Source organism: Dioscorea cayenensis, chromosome 19 (genome assembly GCF_009730915.1).
Source record: "Dioscorea cayenensis subsp. rotundata cultivar TDr96_F1 chromosome 19, TDr96_F1_v2_PseudoChromosome.rev07_lg8_w22 25.fasta, whole genome shotgun sequence".
NCBI classification, from domain to species: domain Eukaryota; kingdom Viridiplantae; phylum Streptophyta; class Magnoliopsida; order Dioscoreales; family Dioscoreaceae; genus Dioscorea; species Dioscorea cayenensis.
In genome coordinates, this window is record NC_052489.1 from 13,590,249 (window position 1) to 13,603,260 (window position 13,012).

The 13,012-nt window shown below is 35.2% G+C and overlaps 1 protein-coding gene across 1 annotated transcript; it reads left to right on the top strand.

The window, feature by feature from the left end:
- The first annotated feature begins 325 nt into the window (after positions 1-325).
- LOC120250270 (17.6 kDa class I heat shock protein) lies at positions 326-2,019 on the top strand. The gene is made up of 2 exons (XM_039259067.1): positions 326-550; positions 1,503-2,019. The coding sequence occupies exons 1-2, from the start codon at positions 463-465 to the stop codon at positions 1,916-1,918; spliced, it is 504 nt and encodes a 167-aa protein (XP_039115001.1). The 5' UTR covers positions 326-462; the 3' UTR covers positions 1,919-2,019.
- The last annotated feature ends 10,993 nt before the right edge of the window (positions 2,020-13,012 follow it).

Sequence of the window (13,012 nt, forward strand, 5' to 3'; positions counted from 1 at the left end):
ATTTTAAATACTTATTAATTTGTTGATTTAAATATATTTATAAAATATTCACCATATTCTATGCCCACCTCAATTTGTAACCTTTGCGTAAATCGTAGGCATGGATCTTCACTCATGAAGGCCATGAGAATTAATTTTCATGGAATTCAACTTACTTCATGGTACCATATCTTTTTTAAATAACATTCATCCAACATCTAGCTTTCTCTCCCTGTCACATGGAGGAAGAGTGCACTTCAAAGAAGGAACAATGTTAAAGAGAAATCAAAGAACCAAAACTAGAACATTAACAAAGAAACCTCAACAAGGAATGAAGTAATGAATTAATCCCCTGAAAGAGGTATTCCAAACCTCATTCAGGTTTGCTCTTTCTTTATATTTGGAAGTGACCTTCCCTTCCTTCTACATGGCCTTTGAATCCTTTTGAACTAAAGCTTCATTTCATCTGTCTACACATCATCAATGGTTTCTCGTTATTACTCAGAGATCGATCCTCGTTCTGAATGGGTAACAACCGAAGAATCTGACATTATCCTCGTCTATGTTCCTGGTATGACTTCTTCTCTCAAGTCTCAAATATAAATTTCTTTTCGAGTTTTTTTTTTCTAGTAATAACTAGATGCAATTTAGATTATTGTTGGAAATGTCTTTCTAAATATCTTGTATTAAGCTCACATGCTATTTGTTGTCTCTGTTGTCTCTATTTCTATATTATATAAAGCCACTGTTTCCATTAATTTTTACTGTACAATCTTATTTGTGTTTTCATTAGGGCCATATTTAATATTTTATTGTATTTATTTAACGTTTTTTATCATCACCTAATATTTTACAACGAGAAATAATATAACAACTACATTAGAATTTTTCAAGAAAATAATACTATTAAAAACATAATAATAATAATAATAATAATAATAATTAAAAAAATAATAATAATAGTATAAAAATGTTATTAAAGTATATGCAAAAATACCAAAATAAGAAAAGAAAAAAAATCTGCGGTGCAAAATGAGAAAATTTTTCCTAGGTTATTTCCTATCAGCTAGCTTCCGTTCAAGATTTTCATTAGTGTTCTTACTCCTTAATTCTATAATATGTTGATCAGACTGAAATGCTAGTCTTAATCATACTCAAAATTATAATAGATTTTGGTTAAATTTAAGGGTTATATTGTATAAAGTTTTAAGTCAAGTTGGCAAAATAATATAAATCACTATGAAATATCTTTTTTCATTTAAATTCTTCTAGTAACAGAACATATAGCTATTTATACTCCCACAAAATATGTTGGGCTCAAAATTCAAATTTCATCAGCACTTTATTTATAAATATTCATTCAAATTGACAAACTCTGCATTCAAGAGGACATTTTAAATTAATATCTTGACACATCTATATAGTCAGAGTTTTACCTCTAATAATTGTAGCAAGCTTCCTGTTCTACTTCATAATGGAATATAAAAATTCATTTATTTAACTATATATTAAAATGGATCTAGGATTCACAAAGGAACAATTAAAGGTTCAACTAGACACATCAGGTAAGATCTTGGTAAGTGGGGAATGTGTTGTAGATGGAGATCAATGGTGTCGCTTCCTGAAAGAGTTCAAACTACCCATGAAAAGCAAAGTGAAGTCCATTGAAGCCAAGTTCGATGAAGGAACTCTCTATGTCATTCTTCCAAAACACCTTCCTACTTCTACTATTACTAATACTAGCGTCCATATACCACAACAAAAACAACAACACAATCAATCCGCAATTGGTGAACAGTCAAACAATATTATAAGCGTCAAGAGTTGCCTAAAGGAATTGTGGAAGCACAAGTTTATGGCTTTGAGTGGCATTGTTGTCATAATGTTGTTTGCGGGGCTTGGAATTTATTTGAAAAATAGGTCAACACTCCCAAATTGATTGAGGTAGCAGTATGTGTGAGTTGTTATATTTGATGTATATTTCTTCATGGAAATTATGGCATATATGTATATATTAATTTGTTCTAATGGTTCATGGCATCTACTTCTGTTCACTGCTATAGAGGATGTGCCTGTCTGTTGTACTTCGTTTGTCATGTTATCTTTCTTTGATTAAACAATCTATGTTTATCCATTTTTTTTTTTAGAATGATTCATTTCATCAATATAATTGTTTTATATAATTTGGTAAGTTGAATTTTATTTTTCATTTGAAATGTGATTGGTTAAATCTTTGTTAAGTAGTTTGCACATGGAGCGATTGAGGAAGATTGGATCAATTTTTGATTTTTTTATGCTACATAAGGGAACTTAACTAATTATGAACCATGTATCTCGATTTGTCTCACTTCGTAGGCCTCTCAAAAAATAAGTTTTCTTAACGCACTAGTCTTATGTAAAATCAAACATATTTTCTATTTTTTTTAAAAAAAACATTAATCAATTGATATATAAATTATTTGGCCTTATGTGTAAATAATTTGCAATAAGTTAAGCGGCTAGCTAAAAACTAACTAAATTACCACTTTGATTTTGTATTTAATTGCACTCCTTGAAATGTTGCCATTTCTTCAAATATTGGTGAAGAACTAAAAAGAAAATTATTCCAAATTATATATTCTAAAACTCCAAAGAAAACAATCCACTTCTTTCAGTTAGAATTTTTCAAAATTTTAAATAATCATTATTAATATTAGAAAAATGGCTTATAAATCAATATATATTTTTTCAAAGCCTTCTCATGAATAAATAAATAAATAAATCATCCAATAAATAAATAATCAGTGACGCATAAATAAAATTCTTGGACTTGTCGATTGAATAATAACTTTTAGACATGTTGAATATATATACATGGGAGGCACTTCCATTACAGGAAAAAACCCTATGTGCAACACATACATTTGCAACACGTAAAAAATGAAAAAACCACATTGTGTGTCAAAGAAAAGACCATCCATATACGTCGCAAAATATGTCGTCATATATTGGGGCCTGAAGGCATGCATCCTAGACCAATGTTGCAAAGTGTTTCAAATTTGCAACATATTTTGCAAGCAATTAAAAGGTGTCATTCATTTGAAATAATTTGTGACTCATTTTGCAACATGTTCTAATTAAATCAGAAATAGAGCATGTAATTTGGTTTGTGACATAGATTGTGATACATTATTTGCAACAATCCCTTCGCATAGCAAAATGTGTCACAAAGTTTAACAATAAAAAATTATATTTATCCCAACCAAAAAAGTTGTGTCATTGTTTGTGGGTAACTACAAGACAACTCCTCCCAATACATCTTATTTTTAGCCTTCTACCTTCACCCTTTTTCTCTTCCTTCACAAGTTTTGATGATTTCTTGATAAAGCAAGCTGACAATTGGTTAATAGTGAATCCAAACTTTATTCTTGATGATTTAAGTTGGTATCTCTCTTTCTCTCTCTCTCTCTCTCTCTCTCTCTCTCTCTCTCTCTCTCTCTTCCCCCTCTCTCTCTTAAATTTGCTTTTAGGATTTCAGTTAGTGTATTTAATAGGGACGCAAGTGTATGTGCCAATCTTGTAATAGAATGTGTTGAGAAGCAAGGTATCGATCCATAGGAGAAAATAGAGTCTACTAGTACCTAATCCTTGGTCCGAAAACTAGCCTAGTTAAAGTGGTGTGATATGAAATTAAACTAAAAAGAAACAGGGATGGAAAAGTGCTAAAAAAGAAATACGGCTAAATTAACCAAGGAACGAGGTGCTCGGCTATAGATTCCATCTAGGGTTGTTAAGTCCAGGACAATAGTTGTGTAAGTCTAGCAATCCAAATTGAACCAAGAGAGTTCCTAGGTTATGCTACTCCTTTCTTAAAGTAAATAGTAACTTATCTAGTACAGTGTTGATGCAGGCAATCCTACAACCGCATTACACTCTATGAACTCTTAACAAGATTCAACAAAAATTTAAAATGTAGACTATTCTTCTCTCGAAGTAGTTTCCCCTAATCCCATACAAAGTAGAAACAAGATCTCTCTTTGGAACTACTCCATACAATTGCATAGAAGGTTGAATTACTTGTCTATTAATTCGGAATTAGGATTGTGGGAGGAGAACTCTCAACTCCAAAGTACACTATCTCTAAGCTTACTCACAATCCCTTCCAATCACAGCTTGCTTATGCTAAGTGGGTATTTTGACTCGTCACACAAGCACATCAAACATGAATCCAGGGTCTTTCCACAATAACATTCAAAAGAATAGATGCACACAATAGAATTTAAAAATAAATGGTTTAATTAAAAATTAATGTAAAGACATGAAAGATCTACAACCAAAGGCAATAAAATCATAACCCTAAAGTTCATCTATGCCCAAACACCTACAAATTAGCTTTCCATTGAAGGAGACTAATCAAACAATTCATAAGAGACAACAAGCATGATTAAAAGCATAAAATCCCCATTTTTTATTGTGCCTCTTCAGATTGCCGAAGAACTTCCCTATTTCTTTCCACGAATGCTGCCAAGACGCCCCTTTATGGGTAAGTCTCCTCCTCTTGATCAACCACCCTCAGAAATTTGGAGAAATCCTTGCCCTTTGTCCCTAAGTTTGACCTATAAATGATTGCTTCAAAACCCTCGTTAGAATCTTTTATAGCTAGCAACTTATGGGCACCTTACGGGTGTAAGAACGATGCAATAAAGGGATTTAGATGATGGGTCGCATGCTTTACTAGTAGGCTTACGACCATAAGTCCTTCCTGTAAGGTCTTCTATCTTGATGTTACGACCCAACTTACTGTAAGTACTGGGCTATAATGTTCTCTTGATAGTTCTTGCAACCACTCTTACAGGAGTAAGTTGCTCCTTGTAAGCTCCTCTGGACAACCCTTATGGTCTTTCTTACGGGCGTAAGTCTTGCCTGTAAGTCTCGTTGTTTGATTCTTATGCTCCTCCTTATGGGCATAATCATGCCCTCAAGGTTCTCCATCTAAGGCTTATGGTTGTAAGTGCGACAATAAGGTGTTCTGCCTAGCCTGTTCTTCAGTTATTGATGTTGAGAGAGGCCCATCTTTCTCATTTTGGCTCTTGATTGCTTCTTTTGTATCTCTCTTCCTTAAGCACTTCCCAGTACCTGAGAATACAATTTTCACCATGTTAAGCATCATCTTCCATAAGAATTCTCTAATACATGCCGAATAAGTATATAGAACAATATTAAATGATGCACAAATAAACACTTATCAGTATTTAGCAATTTTGTGGTGATTTGATTTATGAGTGTTGCATTAATTAACTTATATTGTATACTATTGTTTCAAATTAGTGATGATTATTGTATTATGGTATACTTTTGCATTGTTTGTTAATTCTACATGTGTTTGGAAAATGGTCTAAATTTTTGTGATATTTTTGGGATATTTTGCGACATTGTTGTTTTTATGTTGCAATATTTAACAAAATGTGTTACCAACTTTCCTACATGTTACCCTACCTAGTCATATTTGAAAATTACTTTTGATTTCAAAAACTATGTCATTAAGAAAATCAAGAAAATTGATGTATAACAAGAAATTCCCCCGTTATGGTGCACTAAATGACGAATGTATTGCAGGTGTAACTGAATTCATTAAGTATGCAAGTTCACAATGGTAGGTAAAACTATAAGAACCTACAGAACACATGTGTACATGCTCATCAAGTAATAAAGTGTATTAAGAAGCAAGATATCAGTCCACAGGGAACTAGAGAATACTAGTACTGAATCTAAGTCTGCAATTAGCCTAATAAAAAATAGTGAAGTGTGAAAGTGAATTAAAAACAAGAATTGAAAACGTAAAAAGAAAATACTGCTAAACAAGCATGGAGTGCTCGGGTATTGATTTCCACTAGGGTTTATTGGGTCTTTATGAGTATACAATTATATAACATTTAATATCATTTTATACACTCATTAGGCATGTATTAGAGTAACATTATGGAATTCGATGTTAATCATGGTGCATTTTGCATTCTCAGGCTTCGGATAGGGCTTAAGGATGAGATAGAGCCAAAAGAAGTTTTTTAGAGCCAAAGCAATGAAGATGGAGCTCTTTGGGCACTAGTCATGAAGAATAGGCTATAACAAACTCACTTACAGGCACCTGACGCCGGTGTTTATGGCCGTATGTCTCTTCAAGAGAACATTGAGGCCATGCTTATGCCTGTACGTAGGAACATAAGGACAAACAGAGGGACTTATGGGCAAGGCTAACGCCCGTAAGTTAGACCGTAACCCCTTATTTGGTTCACAGGGGGAGGAGGGAGAGGGTAAGTAAGGAGGGGAGGAGAATGGAAGGTTTGAAAAAATTTTATGTTATGTTCAATGGAGAAGTGTGGAGGGGTAATCTATTTTTTTTTGTTTGGTTAGAAAGAGTAGTCAGGATGAGCGAGGAGAGATGTAATGTGCATTTTACCAATTTGCTCTTTTATATAAAGTTGATAATAATAATTTTTTTATACATATCTACGATTATTTTGTACAAACTTGTTAATATTAATATTAATAATAATAATATTTGCATAATATTATTATTATTGTACAAATAATATATTATTAAAATAATACTATAATTACTCATTCTTATAATTTTTTTATAATTTTTATATTATTATAATTAAAAAATTATATTATTATTAATCTTCAATTTACACCATAAAAAAATTAGAGAAAAAAATAATATGAATAATTTTCCCAAATTGATGAAGGGTAATTTTGTCTTTTCATAGAGATTTAAAGATTAAAATTTTTTGAGGGGGTGGGATGTGAGGGTTTGGAGGGGTGTTTCTAACTCCTCCTTTTTAGTCTAGCAACCAAACACACTTCACCCCTCCAAAAACCCCCAACCAAACAAGGCGTAAGAGTTGTCCAAAGGAGTTTATGAGCACAACATACGCCCGTAAGGGCGGTCGCTACGGCAATCCAGAGGAGCTTAGGGTTCAGTACTTACAGCCGTAACCTGGACTCTAATACAAGACAAAAGACTTTGCAGACGGGACTTATGCTATAAGTGATCCCATAAGGCTCGTGACTCATCAACCCTAGCCTTTTACGATAGCGTTCTTACGGCAGTAAACAGCCAGTAAGTGGCTAGCTATAAATACTTTTGAAGAGGATTGTTAGGACATCTTTTGTTCTATTCGAAAGTCAGTCTTAAGGGAAAGAAAAGGGGTGGATCTTCAAGGCCTTGCAGATGAATTAAGAGGGAGAATCAACCCACCTATCTTGGAGGAAAAGGATTGTAGCCGTCAAGATTAGCTTGGCAGCGCGTTTGTGGATGGTCCTTAGGCATTCTTTGACAATCATCTCTCGACATAATTGAGAAGGGGGTTTTCATGTCTTTTTTTATTCTCATTGTGTCTTGTTGTTTGGATGCTTGCTCTCCAATTGGAAAGCTAATTTTGTAGTTGTTTAGACATAGTTGAACTCTAATATTTTATTCTATTTTGACATTGGTTATGGATCTTGTTTCTATAATTGTTTCTTAATTGCAATCCATATTATTTAAATCCAACTGCGTGTTTTGTATGGCTTAATTGCTAACAAGGTGAAAGCCCTAGTTTTTATGTTTGATGTGATTGATGATAAGTAAAAACACCCACCTAGCATAGTCATCCCGCCAATAGAGGAGATTGTGAGTAAGCCTAGCAATGGGGTATTTTGAAGTCAAGAGTTCTCCTTCCTCAATCCTCCCGAATGAATTAACAAGTGATTTCTATGCTCTTTGCAGTCATAGTTTCCATTAGAAAGCTAGAAAATGTTGTTATTATATTATGATAGTATAAACCTATTTGTTCATTATTTTAGTAACTTTAGTTGTGAGATTAAAAATCAAACAGATGTAAAAATGGTTCAAAAAAAAATATGGAAAATAAAGGAATGAAGGATAATGCCTGGTAGTGGTGATTTGCATTTTTGAAGATGACAAGTAAAAAATAAAATAATAAAAATGAATAATAAACTTAATGAAAGAGATTCACAATTCTATTTCTTACTAGGAAGATGGAAAAAGAAAAACCAAAGGAAAATAATGATCAGGGGTCATGTCAAAAGAAGAAAAAGAAAAATTAGATGAGAATACTGAAAAGGTTAAATTTAACAATTATTCCTTCCCTGTCCATGATCAGCTGAGATTAGTACTAGAAAACTGTCTTAGTTTTTGTGCATTTCTCTATAGACAAATGCATTTCTCTTTGTTTTTGAGCATTTTGTTTCCCCTAATCACATCATATTTACTTTTATCTTCATTTTCTATATTTATTCTGTATGAAAATAAGAGTAGTCGTATGAAAATGATGCCTGATAAACGCCTAAATGTACGTATTTTATATGCATTTGTCATGCACTATTTGTATGTTTATCGATGAATCGATGCCCTTTTATAGTTTAATTGGTTTCTTTCATGTTACAAACATAAAAGATGCTTAGGTGAGCTCAATGATGCGATTTAAGAAGAAATAGACACCGAAAATGGTGTTTTAGAGTCTCGGGCATTGTAGCAACACTGTAGTAGCCTGAAGCATGAAGATTTGAAGAAAAATGCTAAGTATAGAATTCCTCACGGGCAACCTTACGGCCGTAAAGATGGCCGCAAGCCGACTGAAGAGGTACTGTAGCTATTTCATTGTAGCAGTCACGGTAGCAACTTATGGGAACTTCGGCAGAATTCTGATGAACCTTACGGCCTGTTTGCTGACTGTATGCCAGATCGCAAACCACCTCAAGTTGGGTTTTTAGGGGTTTTTAGGTCATCATTCCAAAAGAAGAAGAAGTCTATGCTTAGGGCTCATAATCACCTTCCTTGATCCCATCTAGAAGAGGGAAAGAGAGAGCATCTCCGAGGTAGAAATCGACAGGAAGAGTGAGATTCTGCAAGATCCACTCCTAGAACCACATTTAGAGGAGGTTGAAGACACAAGGGAAGCCACCCCTTGAGTGGCGTCTTTGGAAGCTTTTCTACAAGGGATTCTAAGTGTCATTCAGCCACCGACCTTTGAGGGAGTTTGTCATGCTTTATTTAGTTATTTTCATGGACTTGATTATGTATTTTGCTAGTATAGACAACTAAACCCCCAAGGTCACCGGATGTAGGTGAACCTTAGGGGTGAACTTGTGTAGATTGGATGCTATGACATGTTTTATTACATTTGGTGTGTTTATGATCCATGCTTGGTGTACTTTATGGTATTGGTATGCATGAGAACTCTGTGTATCAATTTCTAGGTTATACGAAGTTTGGTGACCATCGCCCTTGTATTAGACACACCACTCTTGGAAGGAATACATGTACGAATACGCCATGACCATCAGGTATTTTGTACCCCTCAAACTCTAGGGTTGTTCCTAGTTTGTATTTCGACCCTAAATTGAGAAATGCATTTCACTCATTACAATCGTAGGAGGATTTGATTGGAAGAATTTCTGTATCAATACTCATACCGGATTAAGGGTTAATTGTCATGACCATCAGGTTGACCTAACTTACGATTTTCTCGGTCCAAACTACCATTTGCATGATAGTTGTAGCATCCTTCATACTTTAGTAGCCCCAAGGGGATCCTCATCCATGACCACTTTCCCTCCTTAATATTCACCCGTGATTTGCCTTAGCCGTAGACATTTTAGTAGAGTTTTATTTGTTACTTTGTAGTTTCATTGCATCACTCGAAGTAGCTTCTCAGGCCCTGGGGATACTACCCTCTCGTGCTCGTGCGATAGGTATTACTTGATGACCCGTATACTTGCGGGATTGCACAAGCATTATGTTTTTTTGCGCCATTGCCGGGGACCCACGAGGAATACTCAAAAAACATAGAGCTTTTTGATTTGACCATGGTTTGTTTATTTGTTTATCTTGTTTTTATTTATTGTTTGTGTACATATATCTTCGTTTTCTTATTTATATCTCCTTTCCTAACTTTCATTTCTATTTTTATGTCATGCCCCGACCCTAGCCGGGCACGTGGCAACCGCCACGACAACAAAGAGTGGACCCTACCGCATCCTACCTCCTAGTCATCGTAAGGCTCAAAACAAACCCGTTACCACAATAAACTGAAGAGGGAAACAACCTCCACTACAGAACCAGCCAGGGTTCCAAATACAACTAGAAAATATAAATACACAAAAGTTGAGTCTAGTGGATCCATAAAATTTACATGCACACTGCATTAACCTAAACAAGGAGAAAAAAAGTAAGTCACCCTACTGCCTGACCAGCACAAACCAGTCCAATGCCCAGCCTGAGGAAGAAGAACAGAGAGTACTGAGTAACAGATGTTACCCAGTGAGTGGTGACAACATAGATATAACAGAGTAGTAAAGCATTCCAAATAGTAATTGCCACAATAATAATAACATATAAGAGTAGATCAAGGTATTCAACAGATTAACAATTAACACAATAATTCAAAAATAGTACATATAAACAATATTTTCCAACACATTGAGCACCGCTCAAAATACAGGCTGGCCTCAAACAATTCCCAAGCTAATCGTGGCCGCGACTAGCTACAAGACCACCAAGGTGTTTTAAAAATTTTAAAATTCACAATACCGCCTTCCTTGGTGTTAGCCACTAAGATTCCCGTGTGGTGACCCCGGGTTTCTCACATAAAAGACCCCCCTGTCAATGGCTCCGCGCACCTCTTGACCAGGGTAAACTTAGGGTTGACCACGTTGCCTCCCATTAGGCCTGACCGTGGAACCCCACACTGCAGTGTCAGACTAAAGTCCGCTGTCACCATCAAAATCCAAATGCCACAATGCAACTCTTTTCCGATTCCAACTCGAGGAATCAAGCATACGATGCTTAAATACGGAAATATACATCAATGTATAATGCCTTTGCATGTAAAATATGTATACATATACACGTAAACATGCATCTTTTAAAATACATATGTATAAGTATACTGGAATCATCTTTGCCAAAATAACTCCATACTCAAAATATCCATATATATATAGCAAATGAAATCTGGTTTAGCATCAAATTCATGATATAAAACATATAAAGAAATACTATCATACTCTTATTAAATCTATGCAATTAACAATTAAACCACTCAATGAACACGTCATCTCATCTTGAGACGCGCTCACAGGTCGGCAGTTTAGTTTCCCTGGGAGGAAGCTTCGCCAGCTAGAGTCAAACAAAGAATCCAAAAACTAATGAACACCAGAACGAAAACTAAAATGCATGTGAATACAAGGTTACATGTCGAACATGTAACTCTAAGTGTTAGGGGATAACGGCGTCATTTTGGACCCAAAAAATGCATGTGAATACAAGGTTACATGTCGAACATGTAACTCTAAGTGTTAGGGGATAACGGCATCATTTTGGACCCAAATGACCTCAGATCAAATTAAAACAAGTTCCAATGAGTTCCTAGGAAGAAGGGCTTCGATTTGGACCATAGAAATACAAGAAAAGGCCAAGGTTTTCCAGTACTACAATGTTTCCAGAATTGTTACAGTAATCCGTGAATTCACTACAGTAAACCGGCCTTAATCGATGGTTTATAGACGATTTACAACTCCAAATCACAAAATTTCTTCACAAACATACAAACAAATTTTCACAAGATAGAGGGCTTCGATTTGAGTCCAAAAACAACTCAAACCAAGGTTGATTTCTAGGGTTTCAAGGATTTTTGAAAATCATTAAATACTAAGAAAATACAAGGAGAAAACCTTGAATCGAAGCCTTACCAAGCTCCGAAGAGTGGGAGAAAGGGAATAGGGGTATTGATTTGTAGAACAACTTGACGACGAATTTTTTTTTTCGAAATTTTGGATGCTCAGCCTAAGAAGGAAAACAAGAAGAAATGCATAGATGGAAAAGAGAAATCAGAGAAAGGGATGAGAGCCACGTTGCTCTCTTATCCTTAACAATTTCAGATTTTCAGAATTTTTTTTAAAAGAAAATGGAAATGACCACAATGCCCTCAATACTAGAAAAAGAAAGAAAAATGTCCAAATGACCGTTTTGCCCCTGGTTTTCTGCTGGTTTTCACACATAACCTACTATCCAATTATCCAAGGATGCCACTAATGGAAATGACTATTTTGCCCCTAATGCATGCACAAAAATTGAAAAAGAGGCAAGAGGTCAAAAAATTAGGACAGGGTACCACATTTTAAGTGTTGACTCTTGGCCTAAAACATTGTGTAAGGTACCCATCTTATAACACGTGCAAATCAAGCAAACTTAGTAGAGCCCGACAACGAGATTGAGAGGACATTGCATCAAAGATTAAGAGAAGGGATTGAGAGTTCAAGACAACAAGAAATTCAGGTTGAATCTAGTGAACCTTCAGTTATCGGTGAGCTTAGAAGAACTTTATCTGATTATGTGAGACCACAGTTGACTGATGAAGAGTTTATTATAAGCACTAACAGTGCCAGCAAATAATTTTGAGATTAAAGCAAGCACAATCGGGATGGTATAGAATTCAGTGCAATTTGATGGTCTGGCCGATGAAGACCCTCATGCTCATCTATCCCATTTTCTTCAGATCTGCTCGACCTTTAAGATCAATACAATTTTTGATGATGCAATCAGACTGAGATTATTCCCATTCAGTCTAAGAAGGGTAGTTTATAGATGGCTTACATCCTTGGCTCCTGGGTCAATTACCACATGGAAGGAAATGGTAGAGAAGTTCCTTACTAGATACTTCCCGCCAAACAAGGCGGCAAGACTGAGACAAGAGGTTTCTGCAATTAGGCAAGGTGATTCTGAGACACTTTTCGAGGCACATGAAAGGTTCAAGGACCTTTTAAGGAAAGATCCTCATCATGGTTTCTCTTCTTGGATGAGGGTACAGATGTTGTGTAATGATTTGAACTATCAGACTCGTCAGCTCGTTGATGTTGCGGCAGGGGGTTCCTTGATAAATAAATATCTTGAAGATGTCGAGAAGTTAATTGAAGACATGGCAAATAACGAATGTTATTGGAGTACATGATAGACAGCACTAATGGCAGCGGGTATTTATGAAGTGAC

Excerpts from the sequence above, each read along its gene's own strand:
- LOC120250270 (XM_039259067.1), top strand. The coding sequence starts at position 463 with ATGGTTTCTCGTTATTACTCAGAGATCGATCCTCGTTCTGAATGGGTA. Across the intron at positions 551-1,502 it reads TATCCTCGTCTATGTTCCTG|GATTCACAAAGGAACAATTA; the intron begins GTATGACTTCTT and ends AAATGGATCTAG.